General features: G+C 38.6%; 1 protein-coding gene across 6 annotated transcripts in view; it reads left to right on the forward strand.

Moving 5' to 3' along the window:
* The window catches only part of LOC114456445 (pleckstrin homology domain-containing family G member 3-like), a 48,606-nt gene that overhangs the window by 2,504 nt on the left and 28,645 nt on the right, over positions 1–17,457 (forward strand). For all 6 annotated transcript variants that reach the window (XM_028438195.1, XM_028438196.1, XM_028438197.1 and 3 more), the window contains exon 2: positions 4,351–4,418. In XM_028438195.1, the coding sequence (XP_028293996.1) occupies positions 4,370–4,418 (49 nt within the window). In that variant the 5' untranslated portion in view covers positions 4,351–4,369. The remainder of the gene's footprint in view (positions 1–4,350; positions 4,419–17,457) is intronic.

Consider the following 17,457-nt stretch of genomic DNA (forward strand, 5'->3'; position numbering starts at 1 on the left):
CAGCCACACCTCTATTTTTTCTGCACGCGCATCGCGGAACATAACAAGTCGCATTGATATAGGTCTATGGGTCAGTTAAGAGCCAAAATCATATTTACCTTGTTTGCGCGGCCTTGTTTCCGTGCACAGTTCCGCATTCATTTGATTGACAGTCTCAAAAACAGGAACTCGAAGCCTATTGGCTGGGTGCACTCGACAATCGTTTCCATTTGTATAGGGGTCTATAGGATGAAGGAGGGACTTGTATAAATTAATGTATATGAATGATGACCAGCAGTAGACCATAGGTAAATACAACTTAGGTATTTTTATGAATTCCAAAAAAATCATACATAAACATAGATTTCTCAGCTTTAACACTCTATAGTAAAACATATCAGTTCTCATTTTCAAATTGGAAGACATTCCCAAATGCTGATGGAGAACATTCGAACTTCTCAAATAACCCCAAAACTTCAATATACGGTAATTCAAATGTGTGAAAGGTGTGACCAAGAGGAATTTCCCCTCTAACATTTTTTTTCCAAAAATTATTCAACAGTGATGATAATTAAGTCTACATTGATACTATATGACAAATGTGTATGTATTTGACAAAGTAATCTCCCAAATGTTCACAATTAACAATTTACATTTGTAAAAAATAAAAATAAAAAATGATAATATTAAAGCAAAAGATGCTAGAAATCCTTTGCAAAAAAATACTTGTTTCATGCTGCTTTTAAATGGACCTGCAGTTAAGGTGTTGACTAAAACATGAAGAAATACTTCTACATCATCTTGCTGAATACAGCTCGCATAAATGTTACTACATTACGGTAATCATCTTATCACTTGGTTAAATGAATCTGTAAATAAAGTTACAGTACCTAATGGAAATTATAGATCTAGATTCACTGTTCTGGGTTGAGATTCGTCCTTCACTAAGTGGGGATGGACTGGTCACCCTGCATCATTTCAATGTTAGGTTTGTTCCCTGTAATTTCCAAACCAGTATGTTTATGTAGAGACATTTGCTAGATATTAAGAAATATTTTTACCAGATTTGAAAGCAGTTAAAGTAAAAGTTCTCCCCACAAAGGAAAGTCCTGTTGTTTCCTGTTTGCTTCCTCTCTAGACAAGTTTCACTTCTCTCAAATCCTTGACAGTCTGTCGAGTGAGAAAAATACGGTGAAAAACTATAGCACCCTGAGGATACATTTTGTATCACATGTCACATGCAGCGTATTGGTTAAAGCCATTCATTTGTAGGCATGTGTATGTTCTTAGGAAACAGCTTTAAATGTATTTTACTGTTTGTTTTCTTTAATTGGAAGGAATTTAAGTTCCCAACACACAGGCTCTTGTTAAAAACTACAACAATGAAGTCCATCAATTGAAACGATCCAATGCTTACCTTTAATAACTATCAGATTGGATTTGGAAGCATGTGTCTTCAATTAGATGCTAGTTGCAGATTCCCATGTGAGAGGTTCATGCTGCGGGTAATTCGGTCATCAGCTGTGGGAACCAAAAGCTCTCCATTTGCGAGGAATAAAAGCGATTTGCAGCACAGGTGGTCAGCTTGGCATGAATGTTAGCCTGTATGTGGTGTTTTTGTTGGGATGTTAAAATTGGCTGTGCCCCCTCCTTAGGAAAACAACTATTAAGGAAATGCCATAAGTCAGCATATGTAAGGTGAAAGTTGATAACTTAGGCTGGCTGAATTCTGTCCAGATGTTTGAAGGTGGGGTTGACTTGATTTTACTATATCCTGTCTGATGAAAATGTTTCACGCAAACTTTACCCAGAGTTATATTTTTTCATTAGGCCCCTGGATGAGGATTTGTATAAACATTAATGGCCAGACGTCTAGCATCGCTCATAGATTCAGGTCCATTCTCCCAGCTATAGCCTCTCATAGACCAAAGAAAGATTAGCATAGTTTTGGGTCTGGTCATTAGACGGGTTTAGCTTGGCTCAGAGGTCAGAGTTGGTGTGAGACTTCATTATTTCTCTGCTCACTGAGACAAGTTCAAAGTCTCATCACCAGTCGTTTTCCTTTAGATTCCATCAACAAATCAATCAGCTTGGCTCAAAGAAGGAGGAAGTTTCAAGGCTCAGGAATGTCAGGGAGGGAGAGAGACCACTGCTACCCAGAGCGTAATTCAGAGCGCTATTGCATTTGTCACACTCATTGTCCTGCTGCAAGACTGTGGACTCACGAGCAGCAAATTACGAGCCAGGAGTTGTTTTCTAATCTTCAAAAACCGGACATATAAAATTCAAAACTGTATTCTATCAACACAGTATCTGTTAAACAATATATTAGTGCCGGGGTGTCGAACGCATTTTAGTTCACGGGCCAAGTACAGAGCAGTTAGATCACAAGTGGGCCACCGATTCTATGCAGGAAAATGAGTAATTTCAACATTATTTTGCCCTAGTTTGCATTTCTACGTATACATAAAATATAAAATATGTAACAAAGTGACAGATATCAGTCCCAACTGGATCTTTACTTAACATTTCCTAGATTTTGTGACCAACTTCTATTTATTTAATGAAAATATTATGTCATAATTTGAAGAAAATTGAAAGATTTTGTAAGACATTTCACTTTTTTTCAACTGTTTAACATTAAAAATGACTGCAGTCATAAGATATAAATACCGGGAAAAACTGAGCCACCGCAAATATTTGCAGATATAGTTTTTTTTTTTTCCACCTTGTCTGCACATGCTGTTGAAGGTCAACACTACATGGAGTACAATCTTTTTATGACAGCGATGCATGTTTTGTTATTGTAATTAAATACATTAATTGATTTTATTGCATAATTGTGACCATCACCAGCCCACTCTAAGGAAGGGTGAGAAAAACTTTATTAAAGGGAGGATATAAAAAGAGAGGGCAGTGTTACACCTAGGTGAGGTGGACAGGAACAGGGAAGAGGAAGTCAGGATAGGAAAATGGAAGGGGTGGGGGAAGAGTTGACTGTTCTAAGGTGAAACTGCAATGTGATGTTATAGTTGTGCATATTGTGTTGAGTAATCAGTTAGGCCAGTCTTGTGACAAGTGTGGAGAAATTGGAGCAGATGACTGCAAATATAGTTGAGTCTCATTTACGCAATGATTCATGTTTTCTGTTATTTTTACTTTTCTCCTGCGGGCCAAATTGGATGCTCCTAAGGTTCGGATTTGGCCCCCGGGTCATGAGTTTGACACATGTGGGCTTTGAGCGAGAACAACGAACCTAAGGCATTTCTTCTTAAATGTATCGGTTCACATAGCATTTGTTTGCTTTAATTCAATCCAGATTTTTTTTGCACTCGTACATTTTGCAACTGTCATTTTACATTTTTACTTTACTTCCCACCACCTGTTTCTGATCAGTAGAATGTCAGGCTTTAGAGAAAGACTCAGTACCTTCTTACAGAGTGTGCTGGGAAACAAATGGGAGCCCACTGGCCTTAAATTATATGTACAGCGTTATTAACTTTACTCCTCCTAAAATGTTCTTTTTTTCTTATTCTCCTTGTTGGAGCTTGACATAAGATCAAAAGAATACATGTTTTGTTAAATCAAAAGTGAAAAATCCTTTCTCCACTCTCCTTGCATTGCTGCCATTCTTAATTGGCAAGTCTTGGCAGTTTGCTCTTCTTTGCCTTGGCTGGCCAGGCTTGTCCGTGCAGCACAGTGGCACTCGTAAGGTGAAACAATGCCCGTCCTAATCCCTGAAGAATTCCTGCTCGTCTGATCTAGCTGTTTCAAGAATGTGATGTTCAAATGTCCTGGAGCTCTAGGAATCTCGGAGCAATGCACTGTAAGGACACAGAAAGGCAGTGATGTGGGAAACTCACGCCAACAGAATCCGAGGCCCCTTTACGCTGCATTTAAAGCGACACTGTTGAGCACAGGGATGAGAAGAATACATGTCATCAGGGGCAAAGATGTAAACTTTACTGGTTGGTCACAGTGGCAATAAGATATTTGTTGACTTCAACATGATACACACAGATATCTTTATATTGATGTAAGATATTCTCTTCTACTGTACTTCTTTCCCTCTTGCCTTTTTGTATTAACCCAGTTCAAACTCGTAGCACAGCCTCATCTACGTCCCTCCCTCCCAGTTTCACTGTGCTTTACCAAGAGATTGGCCTGAGCCATTGCAGAGCTGTGAGTTGCGGAATGGAAGGAATTTCCCATTTCTATAAGACCTGCAAAAACAGTGTCTGCTTGAGAGTTTCAGACTGAAGACCAAGCATTCTTATTAAAGGGATAACTTTCACCCTGCTGTGTTTACTGTAAGTCTTCACATGACATGCTGAGACACAGTTTAACCCCCCTGTTTTTTCCTTTTGTTAGATCCAGAGGCCTGTGTGCCATGCCAGAGGGGTCCCATCCTGCTCTCCACCAGGGCCCAATGGGGGAAGGTAATGCCAGTCGTCATATTTAACATGGCTCTCTGTGAAATCCCCAGTTTTAAGACCTGGGGTTTGGTATTCTCCGACTGCTATATCTAGTTACTCAGACTACTGCGTTAACACTAAAGTACAGCAGAAGTGAATGGGGGGAAAATGAGAAAAACTGTAGAGGAAACATAGAGGCTTACAGAGGCAGAGTGGAGTGCAATGAACTCTCCTCCAACGCTCCCGGCTGGCAGAGAGGCTCTTTGTGTAGCTCTGTGGAGCTCGGCCAAGCTCAACCTCCTTTCGGTCGTCCAGCTGAAACCCATGAAGCCTCATACATCAAACCTAAATGTGTCAGAATCAACGACTGCCACGCTTGCTAGTCTAGCCAACGGTGCTGACCTTGGGTGTTGGGGGGCCACTCAAATGACATATTATTTTAGCAGTGATGATTTTCAGTCTCAGAGCTACCACGTTAACACAGGGAGCTCTTTGTATTTGTTTGCCTGTGTTGTCCCTCAGCTTCTCTCTACTCTCTCTCTGTCTCTACTGAACTTTTTTGGCAGAACTTTCATATTGGCTGAAGAATACCAGCAAGTCAATGGTTTCCTTTTTTCCCCCTCCCTTGCCTGTCCCTTTGGTTAAGCTTTGGCCAAAGGAAGCTTTTGGCTCACAGAGACGTGCGCCTGTATACTCTCGAATAACCACTTTGCACCAATACTTGTTCTCACAGCTCATTTTTCATCTTTAAGGTCATGCAGAGAAAACTCCCTTGGCACTGACAGAACACCTAGTTAAAGGAACTTGCAAACGGAATTGTTTATCGATCACTTGGAGTTAAAGTGTGACTGACCTAGGTCCCCCACTGTGGATGGATGGGTGGGTGGTAATTAAGGGGCAGGGCTGCTCACAGTGTGCGATCTATGTGAGGTGTTGATTGGATGTAGTTTACAGATAAGAGGAATGCACACGTTGAAAGAAAGTTTGTCTGGTTAAAGTAAGCAATAAAAAGGTTATGGTCACCCAGGCAGGTCTGGACCCATTAAAGGGCTTTGTCTAGAAAAGGTACTTGGATGAAATGCCACTTGAAGTTCTTTAGATGTAGAAAATCCTAATGTTGAATTGAACATTGTTGAATGAATTGGATTGAAATCTCCTCGGTAAGAGTGTCCAGATTCAATGTTGTCACTTCCAATACAATACTGATATTGCAGCCTTGTGTCTTGACCGATACAATATGATTTCAGCATGAATCAGCCATACTTTTATTACTTATTTTGTAGTGTGGAATGTTAGAGTAATATCACTTGATCAAGCCTTTGCTGAGAACTTTAGTCACTCAGCCTTCTCTGTTAAAGCTTCAAAATAATGGAATTACATTCCAACACCAGAGAAATCCATAGTCATAATATATTCCGCTCATCGTTAAAACATTGGCTCCTTAGCATTCAAACACGCAGGCACTGAACTCTCACCGCCACTTTCTTGTGTCATCTTGTATGTTCTTATCTAATTTTGATATTGCTACATTTGAATCTTCACTCTTCTTTTTAATAACTACATGTCTAACAAAAGTTGGCAACAGTAGATATGAGGAAAAATTGATCCTTTTTATTATTAACCAATGGGTTACAGATAATTTTTCCTTAAACATAATAATATTTTACAATTGAATAAAATCATGAAAAGATAAACTGAAAGATCCTAAACAATAACGTCAATAAAAACAGTACATAATCCGATCCTTTTTTTTTTTTTTTTTGCTGATATCGGACCGATGTCAATATCCACTGTTTTCAGGTTTGGAGTGTGGGTAAAATGTGTTTCTCTGTTTTCACATTGTGTCAATTTTTAAGAAGCTACAGAATAGCCAAAGGTAATTTAAATGTATCACCTTTGAGAAATGTGATGGTGCTTTGATACGCATTTGAAATGCTTTTAGGCATTAAGAAAAAAACCCTACATTGTACGTGTGAGCTTTCATTCCAAAGACAGTGGCTCAGGCAGGGATTAACTAACCTGAGGCCACATGACACGACTCTCTCTCAAAAATGAGGGTTCCTGTCTGACCTACTTAACCCCAAAGCAGGAATGTAGCTGTGTGTGCAAAATGTACAGCTTAAAAGGGGTTCTTCTTTGGATAGATGGATCATTTCCATTCACTGCAGCTTTTCCAGATCACTGGGCATCGGGTCATGGACATAGACGATGAGTGGGATTGTTAATAGAGTGCCTTGACTGGAACTCTCTTAGGTTAATTGTCTGTGTCGGTGATCGTAGGCAGCCTCAGGTGAGATGCTTTGAGATTGAAACTCTTTTCCTGAGACTATATACCTCCCAGTGCTACAGCGTGTTTGAAAAGTGAAGTGACATACAGTACAAATTAAAATTCTCCTACAGCTGTTAATCTGATTGTGCATGTAACACTATCCACTAATTTGTTAGACCCAAATTCATTGCGAAAAACATTATTTTAATGTAAATTATTTTACAGCTTCCAATAAAACCATTCCCTCTGTGGAGCTCTTCCGGAAGATTAGTCACGGTCTGGAGCGTTAGGTTTCTCTTTAGACGACTCTCCTAGAAACTCATTTGAATGCATAAGCCTTACGTGTCTTTAGCCACAACACATTACTTTCGATGTTAAACACATCTGATGTGTGTGCCAGATTCTCAACCTTATCATTATCTTCTGGAGGTGTACAAGGCTCTCATAAATGTGTGTGGGTTTTTTAATGAGACGTTACAAATTGTTGATTTAAACAAGATTGAGGTTTAGAGCCACAGGTTTTTCTCACGCTCTGAAGGTTACAAAGTAGTGTCAAAATGTTCTTTAGGCAGAAACAAGAAAACCATGGTTGCACTTAAAGTGGTGCTTGTGCAAAAACAATCCAATGTGAAGTAAGCATCGAGTCCCACACTGACCTTTTCCCCTCCGCACTCCTCACAGCTGTCCCGCCACCAGTCTGTGCAGAGCCTTTAGAGAGGCGCTAACTGGACAGCCGTTTGCTTGTGGACCGTCAAATTGGTGGTAAAGTTTACAATGGGTTCACACCGCAGCGCACAGCAGTGTGTGTGTTGTCTCGAGGAAATGGGAGTTTCAGATTGGGGGTGGAGGGGTGTCGTTTGGCTGATAGAGATTTCTAAGTGATTCCTAACATGCCTATGCACTGAGGTCAGCTAGCACGGTTGGTTCTTTTTAAATCTCTATTTGAGCCTAGAATAGTTTAATAGGATTAAAATTATGTTTTTGATGAATTCAGTCTTGTTAAACTTTTGCATATTTGTTTTTGTAGCACCAAATGTTTAAAGTGTAACTAAACTTCTGCCACTAGGAGGGAAATTCAAAAAATGCTTTGATTATGAACGGTTAAGACACACCCAGTCTGTACTATAAAATTTTCAATGAACAGTCTATGCTATTTTAACTAGCGACTCATTACTCAATATACTGCACCTCTCTTTTCACTCTCTCTCAATCCAACCTGCTCACCGCAGATTTTAGAGGCCACAGTGCTTGTTTTTATAAAAGGGGCGGGGCTAACGGTGCTTGCTCGTGACGTAAGATGGTCCCAAAAGGTCACATGATCTTGTTCTCAATCAATGGTAATAGCTGGGTTTCAACCCATAGACTGACATTTTACAACAAAATATACCAAAGTGAAATACTTTGACTAAAATGTTGAGAGTTGGACCAGGATCAATCAACAGCACTACTTCATACCCAAATTAATTTGTATTCAGCTGAAAAAAGTGGTTTGGGGGTTTAGTTACTGTTTAAAGTTACTCTATGCATGTATATGGTGTTTAGCTTAAGCATTTAAGCTAAAGGTGAAATTATTTTATTTTTGCAACATATCACATTGTATAAAGCTGCTGAAGTCTACTTTTTAGTTGTTTTTTTTAATCAGATAAAGACAGTGTAGGTATCATAGATCAATAAATCAAAGATCATTTGCTAAAAAAATTATGGAAGAGGTTCAATTTGCGCTGTTTTTTTTGTTTTTTCTTAAGCAAATGTTTTTGATTTATTGATCTGAGGCCCACACTATGTCTTTATCTAATTATTATTATTATTATTTAAAGTCTCAAACAGCTTTAACTATCTATTGTGTGTGAACGTTGACTTTTAGTTTCTCTGAATTCCTTTAAAATTTTCTACTCTAGCGATTTTACCTTGAATATCTATCAGGAATGCAGGTGTGTCAATCCACTGTTGTCTACCACAGACTATTTACTGACCTTCAGGCTAATTATTAACACATTTATCAAACGCTGCTCATGAACTCAAAGACGGACGTGAATCAAACCATCCTGTATGCGTGAGATACACTGATGCAAAACCAAAAACCCTTAAAGTGACCTAAATTTTTCTTTTCATAACTGAAATGGGCATCAATCTAGTCCATTAGTGTACTTGTAGTGCTGTGACTCATGCTGTTGGATAGTGGTCTATAGAGGCAATTGGCCTAATCCTCTGGCATCATTTTTGCTTGTACCTGGAGCTTTCCTAAGGAGCACCCATTAACTGTTGTTGGGTTGAGGGGGAAAGATTCTCAAGTAGATCAAGCTAGACTACAACATCATTTGAACAGACACCGGGGGAGTCCCTGATTATTTGAGATTGAGGGGCTTTTGAAAAAAGGAAATTCCCAGTGATTTTTAAGGGGCGGAAGAGATTTATTAGGATGTACTGTGCTATACATGGTTCTTTTTTAAAAAAAAAATCCAATGGGTTCCCATTATGTCTAGCCTTGACTACATCCGGCTACGTCTCTTTCAAATTGAGTGTTTTTCCATCTAATACAGTCATTAGCCAATTAGGAACAAAAGGGTTTCACAAAACTTGGGGGGGACGTTATTTCTTGTCAAAGCCCAGCGTCTGACTGAGCGTTTCAGGGACGAGTCGTCAACCTTGAAGTGAACGCTGTAAATGTGGCTGTGTTCCGACTTCCTATGCAAACCATCTTATTCCACAGTTGACACAGATTGTCAACTTTTGGAAAATGGTGTAAAGACACACCATCCTTACGTTGTTTTTGGATGTGAAAATGACCATAACTCTTTTTCTATTACGACTGTCTAGCGATAGCATTGGAGATGAAATGAATGAATGTAAACATTGTGCCATATTTTGTTGGGAGGGGCTTAGCCTGGATGCAAAACCAGAATTGTCTTCGTTTTTTCTAAGCGCGAGTGTCCTCTGGAATCCTATACAATTTTAATTTACATCCACTAACGTTGTTCCTCCTATTCTGGCACCCAAACACACAATAAGATGACGTTCTAAAGCTGTAAAATTATTAGCCTCCACAGTCTTTAGCCAGCGTCGTTTCCTGTTTACCTCCAGCCACGTCACTCATGACATGGGCCATTAAGGGGTCTATAAACGAGTCCCCCCTTTTTTGTCACATCTACGCAAAATGCCTCATGTTATTTCATACAATTCAAAATTATAGGGTTTATTTAAAATTTTCACTGTTGCTAGTACACACATTAAAACATGCATGTCATATCAAAATAATCAATTGGAAACTCAATTTTTTATTAGAAATAATGTTTTATCATGCCACTAGGACTTTAATGGTATTTGTTAGGAGTGTGGCGAGATCTCGTACCACGGGATCTCGTGAGATTAAACTCAACAAGATTTCCCGTTGCGTTAAAAATCTGTTTTGCAAGATTTTTTTCAATTTTTTTTGTGAGTTATCAAAACTTCTATTTGTGACCTGTGGGGGCAGTAATGCGCCTTTGCTACGTCTAGTTTGCCAGAACCGAAAGCAGGAGAAAGAATAGAAAAAGAGGAGGAGGAATATGTTTTAGTTCTTGTTTCAATTTGTGGAAGAAGTTTATTAACAGTTAAAAGAACATGGCTGTGTAGTTGTAGCATTTTATTAATGACATACTGTACTTGGTCAGACTCTGTTTCCACTATTTGCACTCTGTATTGACAGAGTAGAACTTTGATTTGGTTTTGCACATAATGGAAAAAGAAATACATAATTTCATTGTAACTTTCATATATTTTAGTTTCAATTTGTGGAAGAAGAAGTTGTTTATTATAACTTTTTACATGCACGATGTAAGCATGAGATTTTAATAAAGCATGTGCAACTCTGTTGAGTAAAAGTCTGTCGGTCCAGTCATATATTTTGTCATAGTAGTTTTTTTAAAAATTGTCTCTTTTTGTTCTCGTGAACCCAATATTGTCTCGTCTCGTGAGCTGAGCGTATCGTCACACCACTATTAAGGCAAGTCTCCTCATTGTTTGTAGATGCAACCTATTTTGCTAACACTAAACACGTCTGAGGTTACTGTTAGAATGAAAGGGTGGTGTCACTGACTCACGTCCCAGTTGCATAAACTTTACTGCATTTGTTATGTCAATTGCCTGTTCTGAGTGAGAACTCTATTCTAAAGTGGGTATGGTTTGATTGATTACTGGAAATGGCTAATACATTACTGATGTGCTTTTTGTCTTTGTACCGTAGTATGCTGAATTGTTGTATTAATACAAGGCTGTCATCCTACATATTGTGAACTAAATTGGTGTTGTCCCAACCGAACATAGAGGGCCTCACCACTGTGAACTATTAAGTCATACATTTCCTTGATGATCGTCTGCACAAAAGATACATAAAAGGAATCTCTTGTGCTGACGTAACTTGCAGAGAAAACATATCCCACCCTTTTCCATTTCCTCTTCATGGCTAATGTCGTCGCTGATAGTCTGGGGAATTACTGTAAGTCAGTGAGAGTTTAAATGTGATTCATTAAACACTGGGTTCAAATTCATCACCACTTCATAGATGAGTCAGTGTGAATCAAGTAGGAGTGTTAGAGTGAGGAGTAAAAGCTGAGCAGGCAGGGGCTTGTTATATGTGTAAGGTAGTTTAAGCGCGATGATGTCACTCCTTTATTGTAAGTTTGTCTTTGGAAATCAATCGTCAACACAATTTGGCGCATGGAAGCAAAACTCAGAAGATGCAGGCAGCATCAGTGTCTGTTTATGTAAACAAGGCCTTTTTTCAAACATCCAGTGATTCTTCAGCTGTCAGATTTGCATGCAGAGCACAAATAAAGGCCCTGTTGTTCCTGTTTCTTTGGTCTATTCTTTGCAAAGGGAAATTAAAGGGAGCGTGCCAGGGTTGGTCGTATAAGAGGAACATAAAATCTATGAACCAGCTACTTTGGTTATTGTTTGTTATCCAAAATCAGGATACAGGTGTCTTTTAGTTTGTTTTTCTTATACTTTAAGGTGTATTCCCTTCATACATCATAATTATTGCAACCTGTTGCTGAAAACTAATTCTGCATTGTTTTTAATGCATTTATAATATTTTGGTTTTTTGTTATTCAAGGTGTCCATTTCCAAACAGATATTTATCAGGTTTTGTTGTTCAGGCTGGTTAAATGTTCCAGGATATAGCTTGCATAATGAACCATGCCCTTCACCTGCCATTGGTGTTACCCCTGGTAAAATCCAGCCTAGGTAGTGATGCTCTTAAACACTGTTGTGCAATCTATTAAAGTATGAATGTGGCATTTAAAGATATCAGACCTGGTGAGGCGGTAAAAGAAGAGTGAACATGTTCTCCTGACTTTATTTATAACCACTTTATTGATTTGCATGAAGTAATTAGATATTTACTACAATACACACTACAGCAATAGAATCAACTGCTTGTTTATTTGTTCATTGGATCCCCATTAGCTTGCACCGTGGTGCTTGCTAATCTTCCTGGGGTCCATAAAAAACTATTCTAGTACATATAAGAACTGAAAAATTAAAGACAGTTAGAAATATACAGAAATGTTACATAAAAAGGTACATCAAGATACGTTTTTCCTACACCAACAAATACATGACATATACATTGAGATTTAAAGATTTTTTAAATATGCATAAAGTTGAAATGTCTTTAGGCAATTTGTTCCAAAAGTTAAAAACTCTAAAAAAAAAGACAGACCTTTGCAAGTAGTTGGTATTAGGACAATTGGTGGCTACGTTGGAATTTGAAGCAAGTGGAGTATTGTACTTTTAAGTAGTATTGACTCCTTAAAAGTCAGTAACGTGTTGCGAACTTCTCAATGTGTCCGTCATCGGAAGAACATAAAGGTTTTATGCAAGCCAGGGGGGGGTTTGTGAAGGAGTTCTTTGTGGTGCGTATCACTGTCCTCTTTTAGAAACTCTAATAACCAGGTGCGAGGGTGTTCATTTCAGTGATTCTTGCACCACCTTATTTGGCACAGTCAGTCTTTTTAACAGTGACGTCAAAGATGGACATGTTTATGAACTATCTGATAAGCTCACAGTGAAATAGGAACAGGAGAAGACTTATTAGTTTTAGGTTGATTAGTCATGGAGCCCTCTGTAAGGTGAGGTTCTGTCTGCTTTAGATGATGACACAGATTGAAGCATTATCCCCTCAAGGTAAATTTTTACACGCGGTGTCTTCTGTTTTCCGGATGACTTTTAATTTGCTATATTCATGCAATTTCTCTGAATCTCCGCAGGACGGCATTAAAGTGAACACTCCAGGGGATTTAGACTGGGGAAGACACAAAAGAGAAGTGGAAGCAGGGGGTGGGGGTCATGCCTGTAGCATTAACAAACTTTTGTCTGTAAATGTTACCCTGGGCTTAACAGTCAGGATAGTGGAATTTGAAGAATTGCAACGAGGGGTTGGCTTCTTTCTTTTTTGGAATTTCAACCATTTTGCTGTCTACAACAAGTTCAGTAATCTGTTCACAAGTGTCTGACCAAATGTAATCCTCTCAGGACCACACAGCCAGTTCGTCTTTGTTGAGGACTTTGTGCTAAAGTGACTGAAAATTGTCGTAACGGACCGAGGTTATTAGACTGTGTGTAAATTTGACCCAGAATCGATGAAGCCTTGGCTTGGTTAATGGTTACATCCAAGATAATGGTGATGTCTGAAACAAACAAAGACCGTAGTTCTTTGGGATACAAATTTAGGTCTTGTTTTGGGAAGCATTTTCTAAATGTACACATTAAGGTCACAGAGGCCAGATTGAGGTTTTTGGACATGTACACGAGTACATATCTAGAGTAAGTGGCTGTATTGATATTGTAGATGTAACAAAAACATTTAGGGTCCTAAACAAGGAAATGGAGAACTTCCTGTAGAAAGCCTTTGAAACCAAACAATTTAAATATTCTGTACTTCCGCAGCCATTATGTTGTGTGAGTGAAATAAATATCACAAATAGCCACTTTATCAGGTGGCTGTAAATGGACCCCTGTTTATTAGGCAAGTAAAAAGCACATGATTATCGGATACAGTGGGGCAAAAAAGTATTTAGTCAGCCACCAATTGTGCAAGTTCTCTCACTTAAAAAGATGAGAGGTCTGTAATTTTCATCATAGGTATACCTTAACTATGAGAGACAAAATGAGAAGAAGAAAAAAATCCAGAAAATCACATTGTAGGATTTTTAATGAATTTATTTGCAAATTATGGTGGCAAATAATTATTTGGTCAATAACAAAAGCTCATCTCAATACTTTGTTGGCAATGACAGAGGTCATACGTTTTCTGTAAGTTTTCACACAGTTGCTGGTATTTTGGCCCTTTCCTCCATGCAGATCTCCTCTAGAGCAGTGATGTTTTGGGGCTGTCGCTGGGCAACACGGACTTTCAACTCCCTCCAAAGATTTGAGATCTGGAGACTGGCTAGACCACTCCAGGACCTTTCATTAAAAATCCTACAACGTGATTTTTTTTTTTTTCTCATTTTGTCTCTCATAGTTGAGGTATACCTATGATGAAAATTACAGGCCTCTCTCATCTTTTTAAGTGGGAGTACTTGCACAATTGGTGGCTGACTAAATACTTTTTTGCCCCACTGTATATGGGAGGTAGGAATGCTGACAGAAGCTTTTGACCTTTCAGGAAATCACCGTAAATATTTCTTTGACACATTCTTCCTAAGGATGCTGCAGGCGATGTACAGTACCGATTTTCAGAGTAAAAGTATTATCCAAAGGCAGTGGTTTAGTTAAAGAACTTTGCCAATAGGCTTCATAAATGGTTTTTATTATTTTCAGAGTACGACAGTGCATATGTACATACATACATTTCACATTTATATTCGTTGCTGTACATCTTAGTTGTATAACAATCACAAGAGGATTGATCCATTTTAAATACAACAAGATCTCAATGCTCCTTTTTTTTTTCTCTCTAAAACAGGGATGTATAAAACCAAAACAAGTTTAAAAAAAAAAAAAAGTGTAGTAACAACAAAATTAGAATACAACTATACAAAGTTCTACACCTTTCTTGGGAAACATTCTGATATTTTAAAGGTGTTGCCCTTTGGATGCTACAGGCAGGCTCACTGTTTCCTATCCCAAAGACGGAAACGACCTACATTTTTTTTGTCCGTCAGTCCTGTTCTCAGTATTTTTCATCTTATCCATAAAGGAGATCCATTTCATCCACATCTTTGTAAATAAGTCATTTTTTCCATTTGATGTATTTCGTTCACAGTGTCTATCCATTCACTCATTGTGGGGGGTTCAGGGTTTGTCCATCGCCTTTGCTGTTGTTACCATTAATCTAAATAATTGTTTATTCTGGTTTCCCAGGATGCAATCATCTCTTCCCAAGAAAACATTTTTAAAATCATTGGGCAGCTTTGTGTTAAATATTTCTTCAATTATCTTATGTAGATCACCCCAAAATGTCTTCAACACTGAACACTCCCCGAACATGTGGCAATGGTTTGCTTCTTGATCCCCTGAACAACGCCAGCATTTCACAGTTTTCCCTGTATGGTGTGTTTTTAACTTGGGTGTGATTAAAAAAATCTCATCAAACATTTCCATGCTAACTCCCACCACATATGCGAGTTAGTTCTTTTCCAGGTTGATTCACAAAACTCTGCCATTCTTCTGTTGTTATTTCACCAGCTCCTTTTTTTCCCATTTAACTTTTACGTACTCGGTTGTTTGTTTTATTTGATTGAAAACCATTATACAGCCGAGAAACAATACCTTTATTAAAGTCACCTGTATGGGCCCTCAGCACCTCTTTTAGTATTGGATCCTCCAGGTCTAAGCATAAATGGTTTTTAGAAGCAAAAGTTTGAAATGGGATCCCCCCCAGAGGAGCTGGAAGAAGTGGTCGGGGAAAGGGAAGTCTGGGCCTCCATGCTAGGGATGCTGACCCAGCAATGGATAAGAGGAAGAGGATGGAAGTTTGAAACGAGTTCAATATTTCCAGATCACAGTCCAGTCAACTCCCTGATCCTGTGTGGGGTTTGCATGTTCTCCATGTGATTGCATTTGTTTGCAATCATCTCTGTAGGAAACAACAGAGCCTCTGTCTGGAGCTTTGTAGGTCCAAACATTTGGACTGGTCAGTGTTTCTTTTTTATGCAGGTGGTTTTAACAATCACATGCATAAAATATGGTATTCAAGGTAATGATTGAAATGACCTTGGTTATTTTATATTTTTATTGGCGCCATGGGATGACTATTGTTGTAATTGGTGCAATATAAATAATATTGAATTGAGGCAAGCAGTATTTTATTGGCAAATCTTTAAAATTAGATAATTTCAAAATGGACAAATATTAACATGTTGTCTGGAGTTGGTCATTTACAAACCGTAAACTAAGTTGTTGTTCCCCATGGAATGTCGTCGCTCATTGATCTCATGCTGTAGAGTCCACTAAAGTGGCCATATGCTCTTACTCTACCTGGATTGTTTTCTTTGCTTGCCTTGCTTTTGTTTGACAAAGTTGTTCAGTGAAGTCATAAGCTTGGAATATATATATATTATGCAATAAAATAAACTCATGTATTATCAGGATGGTCTGTGCAGTGAATTATGTTCACACCTTAAACCAAATTTTGACAGGCATAGGATGCCTCCCTTTTTATTTGTTATCTACAAGAATAGTAATGTGCTGATGAATTAATGTGTATACATATTATTAAATCAGACTGTGTCGTCAGGTAGTAGTTTGATGGAAAACTGGTATTTTAAAAAACATTATACATGAGGCAGTAAATAACAGTTTAATGTTAATTTTATATTATTGCCCAAATATCTGTGGTGTTAAAACTTAAAAGATGAACCCTCAGTCCAGGTTGATTCAACTTTAGGGTTATTATTGGCAAAATGCTATTCAAGCTGTCATAAAGCTGTTTGATCGGTCTCCGTGGTGACGGGCAAATTGCTTAAATGTGATGTAAAAACTGCGACGTGTTGTTGGGATTTACTTGGGTCATATGCAGATATCTGAATGGCACTGAGAGAGCTACTGTTTATTCAGTGTAAACTGAAACCTTGTGTGTATGTGATTGAAGGCTGAATGTGACACCAGACATTTTGCAGTGCTCCACATCTGACAGGAGGGTGGCACAGTTCTGGGTCTGGCTTTACAACTGACTGAACGTCCCTCAGAGATTACAGATAAACACTTGCACATGCTGAATATACGCTGAGAAAAACCAGATTTTCTGCTTTCACGCAGACTAGATGATGATTGCTCACCAGGTAGTATCTGAAGGATGGAAAATTGAATAGAAATTAGTTGCTATTATTTCATTAAGTTGTTATTTTACATGATGACCGTTTTTTTGCTGGTTTTGACTGAAAGCGATGCACAGACTGGAAAGACTTTATAGGGCATTGCCCAGGACCAGGCGCTCCTCTTATCTCAAACAACGTCCTTTGCATTCCTCTGCACTGCCTGTTTCAACATAAGCGGTGCCTGGCGCTCCAGTGCTTGTTTCCCCCCCCCCCACCAAAAAAAACATGTGGCATGTGGTATCAGCTGTAGATAATTCCTGCTTGTTGAATCTGTATCCGAAAGTGGGCAATGAAAGCTGAAGTGGGAGCTGAGCGTGTTCCTAATCCAAGTGTCAGAGAGTGATCAAGTGCAACAGGAAGGGTTTCATTCACCTCACTCATTCAGTTTTCTGAAAATACATTTTTGGTAGTTATTTAGTTGTCTTAAGGGGGGCATTCACTGTTTGAATTTTGGCCCATTTTCAGCCGATTTTTCAATTGTGCGTTTATTGTT

Source organism: Gouania willdenowi, chromosome 22 (genome assembly GCF_900634775.1).
Source record: "Gouania willdenowi chromosome 22, fGouWil2.1, whole genome shotgun sequence".
NCBI lineage: Eukaryota > Metazoa > Chordata > Actinopteri > Blenniiformes > Gobiesocidae > Gouania > Gouania willdenowi.